At 38.2% G+C, this 19,429-nt stretch overlaps 1 protein-coding gene across 2 annotated transcripts; it reads left to right on the plus strand.

Annotated features, from left to right (window-relative positions):
- The first annotated feature begins 355 nt into the window (after positions 1-355).
- Positions 356-17,106, plus strand: CCNK (cyclin K). 2 transcript variants are annotated; one of them, XM_066552914.1, is made up of 12 exons: positions 382-468; positions 1,100-1,207; positions 2,225-2,491; positions 3,470-3,551; positions 4,137-4,268; positions 5,071-5,176; positions 5,317-5,374; positions 7,157-7,326; positions 8,244-8,527; positions 12,518-12,551; positions 13,609-13,683; positions 15,781-17,106. In XM_066552914.1, the coding sequence occupies exons 3-12, from the start codon at positions 2,295-2,297 to the stop codon at positions 16,401-16,403; spliced, it is 1,761 nt and encodes a 586-aa protein (XP_066409011.1). In that variant the 5' UTR covers positions 382-468; positions 1,100-1,207; positions 2,225-2,294; the 3' UTR covers positions 16,404-17,106. The 2 variants fall into 2 exon arrangements, with proteins under 2 accessions (XP_066409010.1, XP_066409011.1); XM_066552913.1 differs by lacking the exon at positions 1,100-1,207 and having other exon boundaries at positions 356-468.
- Positions 17,107-19,429: the final 2,323 nt, after the last annotated feature.

Genomic DNA, 19,429 nt, shown 5'->3' on the forward strand with positions numbered 1-19,429 from the left:
TGCGCCCCCTGCCGCCATTGGCCGAGCGGCCGCCCGCCGGAAGGCCCCGCCCCTCCCGCGCCCGCGGCGGCCAATCCTTCGCGGCCGGCCTCAGAAAGGGCACGGCAGCGCCCCCATTGGCTGTCATTCAGTCCCTATTGGCCCGCCTTCAGGTTTCTATTGGTCTCTGAGGTTCGCAATCTTTCTCTTTAGCGTTCCGATTGGTTCGCTCCCAGGGTACGTCGGCACGTCGGCTTTCTGCCGCGGCTCTGCAGCCGCTGACGAAGCCGGGATTGGGCGGGAGGCAGAGGGGGCGCCGCCGCTTCCCATTGGCGGAGCCTCCGTCTTCGCGCGCTACGCCCTTGCGACGTGATGACGCAGCGCGTGGACTGGCCTGGGCTCCCAAGATGGCGGCGCGCAGGGCGCGGAGGCCGCGCTGTCGCTGAGAGGCCCCGCGCTCCGGTGCGGCTCCCGCTCCCCGCGAGCCCTGTGAGTGCGCGGGGCTCGCCCGGGCTGCCCGTCGGCGACAGCCGCCGCCTGGGGACGGGGGGAACGGAGCGGGGAGGCTGGGGCGGGGAGCGAGCGCCTCCCCGGGCACCGGCAGCCCCGTGCAGGGCGGGCGGGCGGGTGTGAGAGGCGGTGTGAGCATCCCCGGCTGGGCTGGGGCTGCAGGGGCGGAGCCGCGGTCGGTGCGTTCGGCTCAGGTAAGGTATGGAAAAGCCGCGATCGAGCTCTGGAACTCTCTTCCACTTTCCTGGGGTGCGTAAAAAGGCAGGGAAAACTTATTTTTGTCGGGCGTTGCGGTGTGGATTGGCACGTTTAAGATGGTTCATTGAAGATGTTTGCGGGTGATGATTTTAATTCCTGGTTCCGTATTCGGAAATGCGTTCGCTCCTTTATAGAAACAGATCGTGTCGCTTCAGGCGCTTTTAGTGTTAATTTGGTTTTAAGCGCTTTAGAAGTTAGAAAGTAAAATATCTCGTACGGAAGAAGGATCGTTACAGTTATAAAAATTAGCACCTTTCTAGTAAATGTGATGGGAATGTGTGGTCGTGGCCTGGCGCGCTTTTTTTGATTCTGGAAATAGTTTTTAGTAGCCATTTACTTTTTCTTGTGGCAGAATTTAGATCTGTCTGTGACCGATACCACGAGTTGTGAAGTTGATTCCAAAACCACCGTGAGGCAAAGACAGTTTCCTTTATTCTGAAAAAGAGAAAACTTTTTGAAGGTGAGCGAGGTGCTGATTGTAGGCATCGTTGTGTGGCTGTTCGCGTGATCTTCCTTCCGTTTTCGGAAGGGAAACGTCTCGAAAAGTAATAGCTGATTTTAAGAGTTTTAAATTTTGGGTCTTCCTGTGACTGTCTTGCTTAGAGCGAATATATTGCATCATATGTTAATGACTGTCTGTTATGCAAACCTTTGCAGGTGACTGTAGTAATCTGTGAGTAGTATCTGTAGCTGGTTGAATTGGAGTACGAGCAGGTTTGTGCCTGAAAGAAATAAAGGAAGCGAGTGCTCATTGTTTAAGCTGAGGCACGGCTGAATGTCTGTCATAATTCAAACACCAGAAAGGTGCCTGCAGAGCTTTGTGATCTGCATCTATGTACACCAAGTGCTGGTAAACTCAGGCAAGTAGGAGACTCTTGGGGTGTATTCAGTTGCCTTGTTTGGGGGATAGTTTAGATGCTGCCTTACTCTAAACTTAATTGGTTGTCTCAATCTTGATATGTGAAAGAACACTGATACATTTTTTTCTTTAAGTAATACAAGTACAGATCACTTTACAAAGCTTCTGCCAAGTGGTTGCTGCTAGGGGTATCCCTGGGAGCAGGCAGGTATTTAAGGCTCACCTCACCAGGGCCTTTCCTAGTTACCATTAGCTAATCCCCCCAACTTTCCAAATCTCTCTACAGCCATCACTGAACTGTTTTTTCCTAGTTTTATTGACAAAGTAGATGGAAGTTGTCCTACTAAGAAATAGCAGATATTGTTGGAGATGTATTCTTGAAGTCTCCTTATTAAACAGGTAATAGCAAGGATAAAACTTATGGCTTTTTCTTTGATTGTATTTGCAATATAGAGGGAGGCTGAAGGCAAAGTTGTTTATTCCTTGTCTTTGAGCATAGGAAAAAGTTCTTTTTAACAGGCAAGGCTAAGCACTAGTCTTCTTTACTCCTCTTTGAGCAGGAACTGGAGAAGACAGTTCTCTCTATTTTTAAAGAATTCCTTTTTTCTTTTCTTCAAGGTCCTGACGTGACTCTCTGAAGACTTTGTTTTTGAAAATTTAAACAGCAAAGACAATTCTGTTTTAATAAATGAAGGAGAACAAAGAAAATTCCAGCCCTTCTGTAAACTTGGCAAACCTGGACCATACAAAGCCATGCTGGTACTGGGATAAGAAAGATTTGGCACACACACCATCACAGCTTGAAGGGCTTGATCCAGCTACAGAGGCACGATACCGCAGGGAAGGGGCCAGATTCATATTCGACGTGGGAACACGTTTAGGGCTGTATCCTTTACACTCATGTTGGTGTGAAATGTCTCTATGAATAGTGAGTTTTCAGAATGAAATATACAACAAATGTGATATACTCATCTGTTCAGATGTTTAATTGCTAATCAAAAATATATTTGTGTTGAAGTGCCTTTTGATGTAATGTGTTCCTACACAATTTCTGTCCAAGGTTCCAATTTGGAAGTAAGATGATATAAACTTTCCAATTAAGAGTAACTTCTATAAGTTATGAAACTGTTCCAATATATGAATCTATGTGACTTCTCAAATTTTGAATTTTTCCCCCAGCTTTCTAGATTGTGCCTTTGAGGCTTCTAACCTCTGCCTGCCCAGTCTTGGTCCTTGGTGGCTGTTTTTTTGTTTCATTGGTTTGGGATTTATAGCTGTGTATAAGTTCTCCAGACTGTCCCACTCCCTCATAGACAGCCACTTAAATTTTCTGCTTCCTATATTCCTGTGCTTCCTTTAATCTCCTTAGTTCTTTCTTTAATAAAGCATGGTGAAGACAAAACTGTTACTTGTCTTGAAGTGAAGAATACAGAGCATGTTCAGATTTTATTTGCATTTGTAGGTGTGAATAGTAACTTTCCTCCAGGCCAGCACTTGAATGAGAAGTGATAATTGTTCTGTTCCTTCGTGTACCTACTGCTGGATTTGACCTTCTCTGAGGCATGGTGAAACCCAGAGGTGACCTTATGTTCATCCTCTTGTAACTACAGTCAGGACTTTGCACATTTACAACAAATGCTTTAGATATCAGCTGCATCTGGGCCTGATCACAGTATTTACACAGCTTTAAGGGCTTTTGTGGCTTTTTTTTTTTCCTAAAGCTCCTGTTTTACTTGCAGTGTTTTCTAACTGGTCACTGAACAGCCAATTACTTGAAGTACTTGATAAAGCAGAATCCATTGTGCATGTTTGGTTGTATATTTGTTTTATGTGCTGCTTGAAAGTCCTTGATCTGCACCACAGACATTATGACACTCTAGCAACCGGAATAATTTATTTCCATCGGTTTTATATGTTTCATTCCTTCAAACAGTTCCCAAGATATGTAAGTATTTAGGATATTGATGACTTAATTTAATGATTGCACTAGGCAGGGACTATTTGAAATGGTGATTAGTCACTTGGGTACTACAATTGCTGTTCACTGCAGAAAGATGGAAAATTGGCATTTTTTCTTTTAATTATTACAGCTTAAAGTTCATTGTTCTTACCTGTTTACACATTTCTGTTTATGCTCAGAAATGTTTTGACATTGTAGTTATGACTTGCTGATATTGTTCTTTAGGAGTAGCAGCTGTAATGCTGGCATTCTAAATTAGCTGAAAGAAAAAAGAAGTGTAATACAGTTTTAAAACTGCTTGAGCGACAACATTGAACCAGGACAAATTGTGCTTTGGGTTTCTGACCTTGAAATGAAGTTGCATAAAATAGATAGTCCTCCAAATTCTGTGTAGTTCCTCTGAAAAAATAAAAGTTTAACACTATATTAAAATAGAAATTAGTATGCTCATTAAGTCTTTCCTGGGAGATTTCTACAGTACTGTTAATGGAAATTGACAGTGCTTTTATGCTACACTGTATTGCATATCTACATGCAGACCATTTTTTGAAAGTACTTGCCTTTTTTTAGGTGACAGGAGCCTGCTGTCTCTTCCTAGCAGGAAAGGTTGAAGAAACACCCAAGAAATGTAAAGACATAATTAAAACAGCTCGTAGCTTGCTAAATGATGTACAGTTTGGGCAGTTTGGAGATGACCCAAAGGTAAAAATACTCATGTTGAAATTGATTTCATCCTGTTGTACTGTAGTAAAGTGACACACACTCAATAGAGCATTGACTGATTTTCAGTTGTTCTAAATTAAATTAGATGTTCAGCATGCATTTATTGCTCTTCTGGGTAATGTGGTTGGTAGCTATGAAAGTAATTCTTCCTAATAAAAGTAGCTTTGGGAGCTTACTGGAATAGTTGTTTTCATTAAAAGTTTGCATTTTATTTCATGTAAATTTTGATATTATTTTGCAAATTAAAGTTAATTTGAGTCATTTCAGCCAGAGTAAGAAGTGTTACCAAGACATAAATCATCTGAATGGGATTTTAGGAAGTAGTTAATAGTGAATCTTAAATAAGAGAACTAGATCTCAAAATATTGAGAAGTTTCTTGTTTACAGCATTGACTTAGCAAAACTATGCTTCTCTTAAAATTTGTTTATTTTAAATAGCAGAAGGACTTGAAACTTTAGAGTGAAATGTGGTAGATCTTATATTTTTGTTGTGATTGTGTATCTGGCAATTTCATGCTATGTCTAGTTCAGTTCATTCCTCTGCAGAGGAATAGGGATTTTAAACATCACATCCCCTGTCCTCACTCAAATAAATGTGAAGAAAAGGTATAAGAAAAGGTATCTGAGTTTAAAATAATATTGTAAGTTGGAGAGCTTTCTGTTCTCCTTGGAGACAAACATGGCTGCCTGGAGGTGCTGTGAAGTCATGCCCTGTACTAGCATAAAGTATTTTTGAGTGAAAGAAGAAATAATACTGTGGTTACCTTGTAACTCTCTATAGGAAGAAGTGATGGTACTTGAAAGAATCTTACTACAAACAATAAAGTTTGATTTGCAAGTGGAACATCCATACCAATTTCTTCTCAAGTATGCCAAACAGCTCAAAGGTAAAATATTGGCAGGGTGAGCAAGTAATGCCTGTTATTGATTTCCAGAACTTAATATATTAACAGTGCAAGAATATTCTACTTCCTGCTGTTTGTCCCTCCTAATTTTATGTCCTAATTTTTTTCTAATTGTTTTTCAGGAGACAAAAACAAAATTCAAAAACTGGTTCAAATGGCATGGACATTTGTCAATGACAGGTAAGATACACCTAGGAAACATTCTGAAAGTGAAATAGTTACTGTTGCTTACATTGTTCTGGTATTGGATATTTTTTTGACAAATACTCAATTTTTTTTTTCTGCTTGTTACATGTTTTCTTGGTTCTTCAGTTTTTCTTTCCATCATTACCATGATAAGTTCCACTGAGCACACTGAGCACAGAATCTGAAATGAGTATGAAGTGGACCAGTAAGATCTCTGCAATGCTGTGGCACTAATTTAGTGCTGCATTAAAAAGAAACTTACTGTTTGAAAGAGCCAAACCAAATTCTTAATCTCCAGGATAAAAACCAGCTTCTTGCCAAATCTGTGATATATTGTACATACTGAAAAAAATAAGTCACTTCTCAATTCCATTAATGTATTTTTAATGTGATATTTTGGTAATAGTGAAGTAGCCATTAAATTCACTGAGGAATACAGTTTTTAGCATTGGATTTACAATTTCTTGAATAATGAACTTGTAAGAATGACATCAATTAATGGGAGTGCATGCAAAAGCATTTCTCATGTGGTATTGGAAAAAAAAACAAAACAACTTGACACACTTTAGTCTTGTTCAGGAGGATTCTACAGAGCTGGGCAAGTTAATTTATTAAGGACTTGAATATTACTTTTTGTTTCCATAGCAAACCTTTCAGAAAATGTGTAAGGGGTCTGACTGTCCAGAAATTGTGAATACATGGCTTTCAGTCATGCCTACAGCAGTAGAACATAATGAAAAAGAGGTGTATTTTTAATCATATTCCTGATTTGCATTAGCCCTGTGTGGGTTCAGTTTTTGTAAACTCTCCAAATTATTTTGACCAAAATTAATGGGGATCTCAAGAGATGTTTACTTCAGCTGCTCTCAGTCTTACAGGTAGAACAAAATTATGGCATAACTGTCACTGTTAAGCCTGTCAAAGTACTGTAATTTATCCATCAAAGTTTGGAGACCATTGTACTTGGAATTAGGTAGTGTTTAATATTTAAAAACCTAACAATTAAAATGCACTTAAGGAAAACACTTGCATGAAGTTGGAGGGGTTGTTTCAAGTCATGCATAATAATTACCTCTGTTCTGAGGAGGCTATATTGTGCTTAGTTAATAATCACCATGTTAGAAGTTTACTTTGTTTGGAAAATAATTCAGTGCTTTGCACTACAGGCCCTTAGAAGAAAGGGTTCTGTTCTTATACAGCCACAGTGAACTCATGGAAATTCAGCTGGCTGGCTGGCTTTAAAATTCTGTAAACAGTTTATATGCTACTGAATCTATGGAGAAAATAGAGAAAAAATATTTCATCATTTAAAATTGATATCAAGAAACAGTAATTGATTGTGACAGAAACTTAGTTTATATCAATAATACCAATAACATCAATTGTTTTAGCATTAGCTTTAACAAAGGCTATTCAAGACATAACTTTTATATGTTGATCTAAAACTTGTGTTGTGCTTGACAAGCTGCTTTACAAATTCTTGTTGGCTGTTCTGTGGGGTTTTGGGGGTTTTTTAGTATTTGTTTACATTTTATTGACAAGCATTTTAGAAGCTCTAAAATCTGATTTGGGACCTGATTTCATGACCGTGGTAGTCCAGAAATTAGTTTTGTAAACTCTTTTGTTTAACAAGGCTCTTAATTAAAATTGCCTCAGAAGTTAGAATTGCGGTGGGATTTTATACCCTGTTAATTATATCTGCTGTACATTAAAGTGCACTTGGACAATCAGGTCATCTCCAAGGTTGTGTTTTGCTTGGTGCATTTTCTGTTGCAGCCTCTGCACTACCCTGTCCCTGCAGTGGGAGCCTGAGATCATAGCTGTTGCAGTCATGTACTTAGCAGGACGTTTGTGTAAGTTTGAAATACAGGAATGGACATCCAAACCAATGTACAGGCGATGGTGGGAGCAGTTTGTCCAAGATGTTCCTGTTGATGTTTTGGAAGGTATGAAAACCATTTCCCACAATATTTCTTGTAACTGTGTGGCCTAGGTCATAAGTAAATGCAAATAGCTTTTTATCTAGGTTTCAGTCAAAATAATCGTGTGTCAAGTATGTAACTCAGGTTGTATGTGCTGTGCTTTAATCAGGTTTTAAATTGAACTAGCTTAGCTTAGAAGCATATTTAATCATCATGATTAGTCTTTTGTTCAATGTTTGCTTTACAGTTTTTTTTTTAGTTTATAACACATCTAATTAGCCAGAATTGTCATGATGTGTTTTCTATTTTTTAAATGATTATCTACTCCCCATTTTAAATAAGTGTTTCTACAAACACTGGAACTAATGGAGCCTGATTCCCAGCAGTTTTGTCATTGATAATTGTTCTCTTTGACCAAATTATGCTAGTATAGAAGGTTTTTTGTCATGTACCATGAATGGTGAACAGATTATGGGCATCCTTTACCTCCTAACATGTTGGAAGAAGAATTTAGTGCTAGTGCTTTGCTTAGTTTCCTAAAACTTTTTTGGCCTAACAAGACATGTATGTTTTAACATGCAATCTTCCACTTGCTTTCTTGCTGTATTACTGTTCTGGGAGTGTGGTTACCTGGCTCTCCAGGCACACAGTAATGACAAACAGTGTGTTATTACCAAGACACTGTGTTCTCCTTCTGAAAGGCGTGCATATACATGTACATATTGCTCAGGATAGGCAGAAGAAACACAGAAATGCAAGTATAAGTTGAAAATTAATCTGTTTTAAAAAGTTATTTCATTCATTATTATGATGAGTAATATTTGCAATTAATTTTTCCAAAGTTGATGTCCAGTAAAAATCAGAGTTGATAATTGTGTTAAATATACACTTGTGCATTATAAGGTTGTAATACTTTGGAATTTTCTTTCTTTATTATAAAGATATCTGCCATCAGATCCTGGATCTATACTCCCAGGGAAAACAGCAAATGCCTCATCATACTCCTCATCAGTTGCAGCAGCCACCATCTCTTCAGTCTACACCCCAGGCACCTACAGTACAGCAGTCACAGCAATCCCAGAGTTCAGAGCAATCCCAGACCCAGCAGCAAAAAGAGTCTCAGCAGTCAGCACAGCAACAGCAGCAGCAGCAGCAAACACAAGCACAGCAATCTAAAAAGCCCTCTCCCCAGTCAAGTCCTCCTAGACAGATTAAAAGACCAGCAGTAAGTTGAACTTTACCTTGCAATTTTACTTTATTTTATCAGGCTGATCTGATGCCCATTTGATTTAAAGGCAACAATGTGCAGAAGACTTGTGTTTGCTTTAAGAATGAGCCTTGTAATTAATTTTATGTAATTGATTTTCCTTGTTTATGTGACAGCTTTGTTAATGCCAAACAGCCTTTACAGTTCTGTGACATTCTTATTCCACTTCAGCCAAAAGCCATGGAGAGGCTTTGCAGTCAACATGAGCTGTTCAGGTTCTCAGTGCTTGTGGTTCTGGACTATCAAACTTCATTGTTTTGTCTATTAAGCAGGTTTAATTTAGGGAGGGTTTCTTGTGCTGTACTGGAATGCAGAGATGTGCACAATGCTGATGAAGACATTTTTTTACTCTGATTACTAATATTAAGGGAACAGTGACTTCTAAAGTTATGTCAAAATTCTTGAAAGAAAAGTATTTTAAAATAATCTTTTAACAGTTACAACCTATTTATCATCAGATTTTATAGCCTCACTTTGTCCATAATATCACATCATAATTGAAAATAAGAAGCTACATTAGCAGTTGGATAGTGTCACAAGTAGTAGTCTGAGCACTTTTCAACAGCCATCAAGTTCAAATGAAGCTTTCAGATTTTAATGTATATTTCTGTTTTGTTTTGTTTTGTTTTTTTTTCCACTTGTAAGTTTAAAAAAAGTGTTACCCAAGTCTTCTTTTGTTTGTACTTAGCAACAGGAGTGTTTTCAGCAGTACAGTCTTTGGAACAAGTCCATTTAGGTTGTAAATTTTGTTCTAACTTTTGCTCCAACTTGTAGTTAATGCATGCCCAAACTAGAGAACAGATATCAGAGGAAAAAAAAACAAACCAACAAACCAAAAAAAAAACCAAACTAAAAACTTGGAGTAAGCAGCAAATATTGGAATGAAATGGAAATGAAAATGAAAAAGTACAGCATCTTCCTGATGGCAGACTCCCAAAAAAGACAAAAATATGACTCTGTAAAACCTTGGTCTTGTAAGTGCAGCATAGAGCTTACTAGAGGAAAAGACCTGCTCTGAAATTTTTAGTTGTTGCACTGAACTTTAGCATTGTTCAGGATATTATTAATTAGCTTATAAACTGTGAGAGTTCTTTATAGGTATTATGTATTTCTTCTGCTTTTACTTCATACTTTTTATGCCATCAGCACAAATTCTGCTTGAGTTATCAGACCTGTAGGATCTCTTAACAATTTTTCTTCAACAAAAATGCCTGGGACAGTTTGGCACATCAGAAACTGTTAATAACAATTTTGTTTTTCCTATGTGTGCCATCTGAGTTGTTACAAATGCTTGTTCCTTCCTGTAATTCAGGATCATTCAGGATCTACCATTACAGTACTACTGATTTTGCCCCATCCCATATGTTAATGAAGTGTCTTGTGGAAAAAAGTGATGCTTTTGCATGGATAGTATCTGTTGTTCTTAAACAGTCACCTCTGGTCAAGCCATCAGTGAAACTTATCTTTTCCTGAAATTAGTTTGAGGTCCATCAATGAAAAATCAGGAAAAAAATACTAGATACAGTGTAAGCAGCCACAACAAATAAAAAGCAAAGGGTGTTTCAAAATTCAAAGGAGTTTTGTAGGAATACAGCACAAGCAGCATGAATTTGAGAAAATTAAATGTGGTGATCCAAAATTGTTCTTTATCCAGAAAGCAGTCTGGGAGAATAAGATGTGTGGTGATTGAAAGATTTACTTGGTGCTTCTAGAATGTTCTTGAGTTAGATGTACTATAAACCTTACTTAAAATCTTTGCCTGCTTCTATAAATAGGGCTTTGCATGACTTCTCCTTTGGTTTGTGCAGAACAGAAATGCACTTTGTTCCTGGGGCCAGATTTTCAATTTACATGAACTCTTATGACTCCCATTACCTTCTACTGAGCCAAGAGGCTTTCAAGCAGCTGAGGCATTGGCCCATGACTTACAGACCCATATCAGATGTCTAAAGCATCTGCACATCCTCTACATCTCCAGTGGTGAAGAATGCTTGAATTTTCAGTTAATTTCACTAAAAATATACTGGTGAATCATTAGATGTAAATAGTATTTTCATTTGGATTAAACTAGAAATTGTTGTGGGGACAATTTTATTGCTCATAGAAACAGCAGTAAAGGAGAAGTTCCATTGTGTAGATTCAGCTGAAAGTATTAAATATCCACCAGCCTGACAGTAGATAATGTTGATAATTTGTTATTGTTCATTATGACCCTCAGGTGTTCTGGCTGGGGCAGTACAAACTACAGTGCAGTAGAATGACCAAATAAATGCTCATCTCTATTTTAGCAATTGCTGTTGTTGGAGAATTGTGGCTGCTTGACTCTTTTTTTTTTTTTTCTTTAGCAAAAATGCAGTTTAAATTGATATTTGTTTTTTTCTGTCATGAGTTATTTTGCTCCAGTTTCTTGTTCTACTGTAACGTTGTACCTTGATGTCGTTTTTTGAATATTGCTCTATATTAACAAGTGTACAGTAATTGAATTGCTTGTCACCTGAAGTGATCAACTGACTTCACAAAGTAAGTGATTTTTGGAAAAAGTTCCAACAAGTAGTGATTTGCTTCTATTTGAAAGTGCAGGGAGAGCTGATGCAGTTTTACAGGCATGGAATTTATTGCTAGAAAGTCAAGAAAAGACCATTGAAGTAAAATGAAGGCAACAGATGAGTCCATGAGAGTCACTAAAAAAAGAACTGTGTGGGTTTGAAATGGTAAGATAAAGATTGTCCTTAAAAAGCAGGAAAGCAGCTGGATGGTGTCTGGAAAATTGAAATTACTATCAAAGGAATACAAGAATGAGGTTGCCTCAAGCAGGCAAAAATTAGACACCAAAAATTCTGAGAATACCCATAAGAATTAAGGAAAAGTACTGTTCAAGTTGGATTGAAGTGTGCTGTGGAAAGTGGAATGAAGGAAACAGAACAATTTGTGCAGGTAAAGCTACTAAACAGTCCCTTAAAAAACCATTTTCACTGAAAAGACAGAGAAGCTATGTACTGTACCCCTCCGACCTTCCTCATTCAGTCTAAATACTGTTGTACTTAAAATTTCAGTTAAGTTCTCTGCTTTTCTCAGAAACCATCAAGTAGCCATCTCAGTGGGACAGTGTAATCTAAGATTTTTTTATTCCTTTATCTGTGGTTGTTTCATAAAACTGCAATGAAAGAACAACCAACAAAACAATAAAAAACCCAACCAAAAACTTGTGATTGGAAGGATGATGTGAGGGTTTGTGGGTTTTGTTCAGTGGGCATACATTTTTTTCCTGGCATAACATTAGGATTTTATACAATGCTTTCCATCTGAAGGCTTCTGAAATGTTTTATGCTGTGCAACACTTTCACTGCCCTCCTGTCCTGGTAAATAAAGCACAAGAGCCTGAAGTGATTTTGGCAAAGGTTGAGTGACAGGTCAAGGCAGAATTGGGAACAGAGGCCAAGCCTCTTGTTTTCAGCTCAGTGAGCAGTGAACCGGACCATGATGTATGTGCAGTGGATGATAAATACATGAAATGAGATTGAATACTCAGCAGTGGGAACTGCAGGAAATGCTACATATAAAATACCTGCTATTTTTCCAGTCTTTTCATTCTGCTAGTCAAGCTGGGCTTTCCAAGTGTGATTTGACTTAGTCTGTCTTGCATTTGTCATAAGAAACTATAGAAGCATTAGGTTGGAAAAGATCTTAAAGAGCATCAGCTCTGATCATTAATGCAGCACTGTCAAGTCTACCACTAAACCATGTTCCCAAGTGCCACATGCACACATCATTCGAATGTTCCAATGCCTGACCACCCTTTCCATGAAGAAATTTTACCTCATATCCAATCTAAACCTCCCTTGGCACAACTTGAGGCCAATTCTTCTTGTCCTGTCACTTTTTACCTGGGAGAAAAGACTGACTGCAATGGTGTTATTCTTATATTTTTTTTCTTTTATTTTCAAACAGGCTGTATCTCCAAAAGAAGAAACAAAGGCAGTAGGTAAATATTAATATTCTATTCATGTTGCTTCCATTTTACTGTTTAAACCAGAATAAGTAATTTGCTGACATGCACTTAGTTTGTCTGCTTACAGGCTTGGCATTTCTAAACTATTTTGATCCTGCTAATGTACCTTAAATATATACAATAACTATTTTTAAAATGTTCCTAACTACAAAACTTAAAATAAATTGAGTGTAACTGTTGCCCAAAGAGTTCCTTAATAGAGTCAATTTGGTAGAAATCTTGCTAAACTAGTCAACTCTCAATGTATAACTCATGCATCATTTGGGAATCGTTCCTCAGCAAACTGTGAGGCCCTGAAGTGACTGAAGGTACCATGTCATTAAATAGCTGCACTAACAGTAAGTGGTTGGTAATCAGTGATGTTTGTAATTGGTTGTTGGCATGGCTGCCACTAAAAGGCATTTTGTGTCAATAGATAGTGTAGTGAAAGAAATGTATACTCACTGCAGTGATCATACTTGGTTATTTTGTTTATTTGGGGGTTTTTCTTTGCTTTGCTGGTTTGGAACAAAGTAGTTCAGAATCCTAGGATGTACTTCTTAAGGAAGCCTGGCACTTATTCCCCTGTAGCTCTGCAGACAGATTCCAGACAGCTGTCTCTTCTTCCTCCTCTCCCTGTCCAATCACTGTTTTGTTTGGTTCATGACACACATTTCCCTGGCTGAGCAAAGGTCAGCTTCTTCTGAAAGCTGTTCCAACTACTTACAAGTTAAAGTTTTGGGCTACAAAGCATACACTTGCTCATCTTCACTTACATACTGTTATTGGGAGTTTGTCTCTAGTTACAAAGTCACTTGAATTTTTAGGCATATGTTCTTTTGGAAGACTTGTGTGTGATACTTGATGCCACTTAATTTATGCGAAGGTGTTGATTTTAGTTTTCTTTATTAAACATACCTAGTAAATAGGATTTCCACTGTACTTTTGCATAGTGTAATGTTATATGATAATCATTATCATGAGAGCAGAGTTGGAATTTGGAAAATATTGCAGAGCAATAACCAATCACAAACTGACAAATGTTTTTTAGAACCACCACCACCATCTAAAATTCCTAAAATTGAAACTTCACATCCACCAATACCTCCTGCACATCCACCTCCAGGTAAGCTTTTGTTTTCTTAAAAACATTTATTCTTGTTAACTTCCTTGCTTTTCATTCAGGTGGGGGCAGGGGTTTGTTGCCTTGATTAATCTGCTTGGCAAGTAAAAATACAAGGTTGATAAGCTCTAGAGGGAATTTCATCATAGTAGCACAGGCTTTTCCAGACAGAACTAAAAAACTTACAATGGAAACAAGACTATACTAGGTGGATAAAGGCAAAACAAAGCTGCAACAGTTAAAGGCCTAGAAGATGAAAACTAATTGTTAATAGCAGGCTAAAAGGGACTTCTTGATCTCAAAATGATGATAGATGCCACATTGGATTACTAGAGCAGCCTTCAGCTATCCTATAGAAGTTTCCATGTTATATCTGTTGTACAGGAATTCTGCAGGTGTGCAATTTCCAAACAATAATACAAAAAATACCAAAAAAAACCCACCACAGGGGGATGCTTTCTTTGCTGTACCTAAAAAGAGGATTTTTTTCTGTCAGGGAACACTAATACCACACACATGCTGTATGTTTGCAAAATAAACTTTACTGTTGTAAAAATGTGCTTCCAGCACCTTGATGCATTAGCTGTCTTCCAGTGACCCTTAAATATGACATAAATATTTCACTGCCCATAGTCCATAATGTAACTGTAAGGTGGCAGCTTCTAAAGAGAACTAGGAGAGAGAAAAGCAGTGCTCTGAAATATAGTAGGACAATTTTTCTCATTTCTTAAAATCTAATTAAGAATGAAGTTTTTCTAAATACCATTATTCCTTCAGTTGCTAAATCTTGAATGCGCATCTTGCATCCAGAATGGTTCTGAAAGTGAGGAAATTATTGCCTGCTACAATTTAGGAGCTTGAGGTCACTGAAATTAGGACTACCACAGCCAGCATGCCCACCTTATGTGATTTAATTATGTGGCTTTCCTAGGGGGCATTTTTGCTGTTAAAATCCTACTTAGGCAGGTAATGGATTTATTTCCCTTGTTACCTGAAATTTTCCTCTTTGTTTATACAAGGATGTAATTGTACAAGCACTGAAACATTATCAAAATAAAGGGCAGCTCTGTGGAAAAGTCAGGTGAAAACAAAGAATGCATCTTGACCAAGTGAACTAGGAGGAGGATTTATCTCCAATTCTGTTTAACAGTGACAGTGTAGTATGCCACTGGAAATGACTGCCCTGCATGTGTTTCTAAATAGCTTTTCTTATTGAACAATGTTGTAGATGCTCATATATACAAGCAAGATGTCCCAACTTCTTTTTTGTTGGTTGTTCTAATAATCTCTCTGACCATACAGAGAGGTTTCCATTAGGTTAGTAATCCTAGTGGTATTACTTACTTTACAATGTCTGCATTAAGAGGGGAAAACAAACAATTCTTATTTAAAGAGAAGACTGCTTAAAGCATCTTCTTTCCAGAAGTAGCTAATTATAATTCTGTAAAATGCTGACATTTTTATGAACTTCTCCAGAATGTCAGGTACTAAGTTCACTGAAATTAATCAGTGGGCAAAGCTGATCAGATTTCATGTCCTTCTTACTTACCCTTTGGTTTTCTTTTTCTCTTTCTTTGGTAAACAGGTTTAGAACTGAGCGTTAAAGACTTGAGACTTTGGCCTGTGTTCTCAAATAATGTTTCCCAATATGGGAGGCAGGTGAAGTGCAGAGGGTAATCCCAGGCCACCTCCTGGACTACCCAAGAGGTAGAAAGGAGGCCTGAACTAAAGAAGGTGAAAGCACTGAACTAAAGATTTTTTTGTATCATGAATCCTATGACTTTTTAATCCACTAGTTGTGATTCCATCCATCCAGTGTGTTAATTCTGCTGATTGTACAACAATATTTAAATTATAAAAAATAGTAACAAGAAAGATGAATTTAACTTTTAGAATGGGAAAAGCTGACCTTGAAGCTTTGATAGGCAGCTTAGTTGGTTTTTAGTGACCTGAGATGGTCTCACTGGATACCATATGGCATTCAGAGACTTAGAAAATTGAGTTCTCTTTTGCTAATTTAACTGGAGGAAAAATATGAAGTATTCAGAAGCTGTTCTTGCCACTATCCTTCAAAAAAATAAATTAAATTTTCTTTTCCAGAGCGCAAGCCTCCTTTGACAACAGCGGTTTCAATGGGAGAACCAGAGCAATCTACTACTGTGGACTCAGTAGATGTGCCAAAGGTCCAGATTCCTCCTCCTGCTCATCCTGCCCCAGTGCATCAACCTCCCCCTCTGCCACATCGTCCCCCACCCCCACCCCCCACCAGTTACATTACAGGGATGTCTACTACAAATTCCTACATGTCAGGGGAGGGTTATCAGAGTCTCCAGTCAATGATGAAGACAGAAGGACCAACATACGGAGCTTTACCACCAGCCTATGGACCACCAGCTCATCTACCATATCATCCTCATGTCTACCCTCCCAACCCTCCACCACCAGTTCCACCTCCCCCCCCTGCTTCTTTCCCCCCACCCAATATTCCACCTCCTACTCCCGGATATCCTCCTCCACCTACATACAACCCTAATTTCCCACCTCCAAGACTGCCTCCAACTCATGCAGTGCCACCTCATCCGCCTCCAGGGCTGGGAATGCCCCCAGCTAGTTACCCCCCTCCTACTGTTCCCCCAGGTGGACAGCCACCTGTACCACCTCCAATTCCACCACCTGGTATGCCACCTGTAGCAGGACTTGGACGTGCTACCTGGATGAGATAGCATGAGGTCATTTGCACGAATATACCTTTATGTTGATTAGGCAGGAGTAGATAGCCAAAACTTACATTGTAAAGATGAAGAGGAGGGTAATCTGTATAATTTAGATGAAGAAACGAGATTAAATGAAAATTTAGCTGATCTGTTTGCAGTATGGTTTATGGTGAGTTATATAGGCTTCTAGATTTTAATCAGCTTTGCAGTATCTATTCTAACTTTATACATTTGACTTAAGTTTAAATTGTCGTGACTTATTCCAGCACTGGATTACTTTGTACTAGCAAAACCAGCCATATTGGCTCAATTATATCAGTAAGAAGAAAATTTCCTTCTAGAAATCAGTGCCTATTTTTAAGTATCAAAATAGCCAGATACTATGATATTTGATCTATAATAAGAAACTTCATTTTTAATAGTAAGTAAACCAACACAATGTCAAGCATAAAAGCTGCTTTATTTAAGAGAGATTCTGAATGCTAGCTGACTGGAATAATTTTGAGGTGTTTGCCTTGCTGATAGTTTTGGTTTGGAATGTACTGGTATCTTAAAATATTGTATGTTTACACCTATTTGCAAATTCCTGTACATAATATATATATTTTCTAAGTGTGAAAGTCTGAATGTAACAGCCTACTGTGATGTACATCATAGTTATAAATGGGACTACTTTGTTCACTCTACCCAAATAAAATTGGTTCTGAATTTAGTGGATTTCCAGGTTTTTCATATTAGTTCAGAGGTCATAGCTATGGTTACTCCAAGATACTTACTCCAAGGTATTTCAGCAGTGGTCTCCCAAATCTTACTCATCAGTTTATTTAAAAAGAATGTATTTTATTTTATTCAGCTAGAAGTATACACTATCACAATCAATCTCTTACTTCATTTTTACTAAAATATTTCAAAAGAATGTTTTACACACATTATCAAAAAAAAACTGTACTATTACTTTCCTTCCCCAAAAAAGCCAGAGTGGTTCAATAATAGGTAAAAACGCGTGCTAAGGTCTAAAGAATTTTGCTATATACACAACAGCAGGTGCTAACTTTTCCAGTTCTTTGTAAATCATATACAGAAAATATAGCAGGGCTCTAAGATCACAGGTTTAACAGAAATCAAACTTTAAACTGATTTCTAAAGCAGCACAAATAGACTTTCCCCACATTATGAAAAATATACAATTTTATCACTTTACAGTCATGCACTTTGAAAAAGATCAGTAGTACTCTTCCCCCCAGCTTCTAGAAAGATAAAAGGTCACTTTAACACTGATTTCATTTAATATCTAATATTTGGATAAAAATGTGCCATTCTCAAACAAGGTTGTGCTCAGCAGTCTTATCAAGGTGCGAAGAGCCAACTGAAGCTGGTTACACTGCAGCATTTCAGGAACTGGTAGGGAAACACTGCTTACTCCAGTCACTCCAACAAAAGTCAAGGATGTGATTTTACTTTCCTTAAGCAAGCAAAGTCCATTTGTAAACAGTGGATGCTTTCTTTGCCAGAGGATTGCAGAACCCAGGGCTTCAATCTTGAAAAAATTATCTTGGGCTATTGCCCCAAATATATGAATTTAATGGCCACTATTGCAAGGGATGCTCCCCTCCAACTTCATGTACAAAACTCCTCAGGTAGTTTTCACTGAATACTGAGCGCATAGGTAAGTGAATTCAAATATGCATATAAAATATCTATTTAGACAGCTGAAAATTCAGCACCCAAGTCATCCTGTAAAGTCATTGAGCATCATTTTACCCCAGGAAGACATTTCATAGCTCAAATGGAATAAGTATGAAGATTGGCAAGCCTAAAAACCCCTAAACAGTAACACTGCAAGGTACAGCACTGCCATGTTCTTCTGCAAAATCAGTGATGGGCATCTTGCATTGAAGATGATAAATAAAATCTTTAAAAGGGCAGTACCCTATGAGTATGAAGTTTGTTCAGCTGAACTGCTGGCTACCATAAAGTGGCTCTTCAGGATTTGCAGGGCTAATTGACCTCAATTGCAGCACTGTTTCCCTTGTAGGTGAGATCTGCAGGTGGAACAAAACAAGCTTTGCTTGAAGTCAATGAATAGATTTTGAGAAAGATTTGAGAGCAGGGAATATTTGAGTGGGAATTACATAGTGGTGGGACCAGGAATCTGATGAATATAGCTCTTGTCTTGTGAGAGGACCTGCTAAAAGCCTCATATACCCTTTAAATAGCAAGCATGTCATGAACACAATTAACTCTCTCCAAGTGCTGGCAACGCTTGTGTTGCTTTAGTTAAAATTCACTGAGACAAATCAACCTTGTTCAAAATATACTTCAACTCTGCTTAATCCAGCAGTCAGATGCCACCAAAGTTAAAATGGGCTTTCAAGCAGATAAAGTAACCCTCGTTTTGACTTCAGATGTTAAGGAATAATGATGCTCTGCTTTACATCACCTTTTCTGTTACAGAAATCTCAAGGTATAAATTGTACAGGAGGAAGACAAGTAATCACCAATGGTGACTAGAAACTGGAGGACAAAATAAAAAGCAAAGAGGAGGAAATCCAGAATCCTCTAAACATGCTTAAAGGAGACAGTCAGACTCTAGAATGGATTTTTCCAGACTCCATGGGATGTAAATACTATTAGACTGAGAGCTATCTAGCTCAGTGTTCACTGATTGAGCAGTAGTAGGAAATAATCTACTGGTGGGTGTGTGAGTGAAAGTATGCACTCGTGTTTTGGGGGTGGTTCTTGGTTATTTTTAAATAACCTACTCAACTGTTACATTTATATGTCTGCAATGAATAATGAAGTGGTGCTTACTCTTACTGGTTATTTTGTATTTTGGTTGTATTCCTTCTCTATTTTTTTACTGGTTACAGGTTTCAGCTCTGACACTGAAAATTCTTCAGCCAGGCAGCAGTAGTTTATTGTACACCACGGGACCAATTACCTTTCATAATTCATAATAAACCACACGGGTTCCTTGGTATTGTATCAGTGCTCCATGTAATACAATACCACAAGTCAAGAACTCAACTGGTAGA

Source organism: Molothrus aeneus, chromosome 6 (assembly GCF_037042795.1).
Source record: "Molothrus aeneus isolate 106 chromosome 6, BPBGC_Maene_1.0, whole genome shotgun sequence".
Classification (NCBI taxonomy): domain Eukaryota; kingdom Metazoa; phylum Chordata; class Aves; order Passeriformes; family Icteridae; genus Molothrus; species Molothrus aeneus.

Bases quoted from the DNA above. Each gene is read 5' to 3' on its own strand.
- CCNK (XM_066552913.1), top strand. From the start codon at position 2,295: ATGAAGGAGAACAAAGAAAATTCCAGCCCTTCTGTAAACTTGGCAAAC. The intron at 2,492-3,469 runs GTATCCTTTACA...TCTGCACCACAG, and splicing joins GTGGGAACACGTTTAGGGCT to ACATTATGACACTCTAGCAA. The intron at 7,327-8,243 runs GTATGAAAACCA...TTTATTATAAAG, and splicing joins TCCTGTTGATGTTTTGGAAG to ATATCTGCCATCAGATCCTG.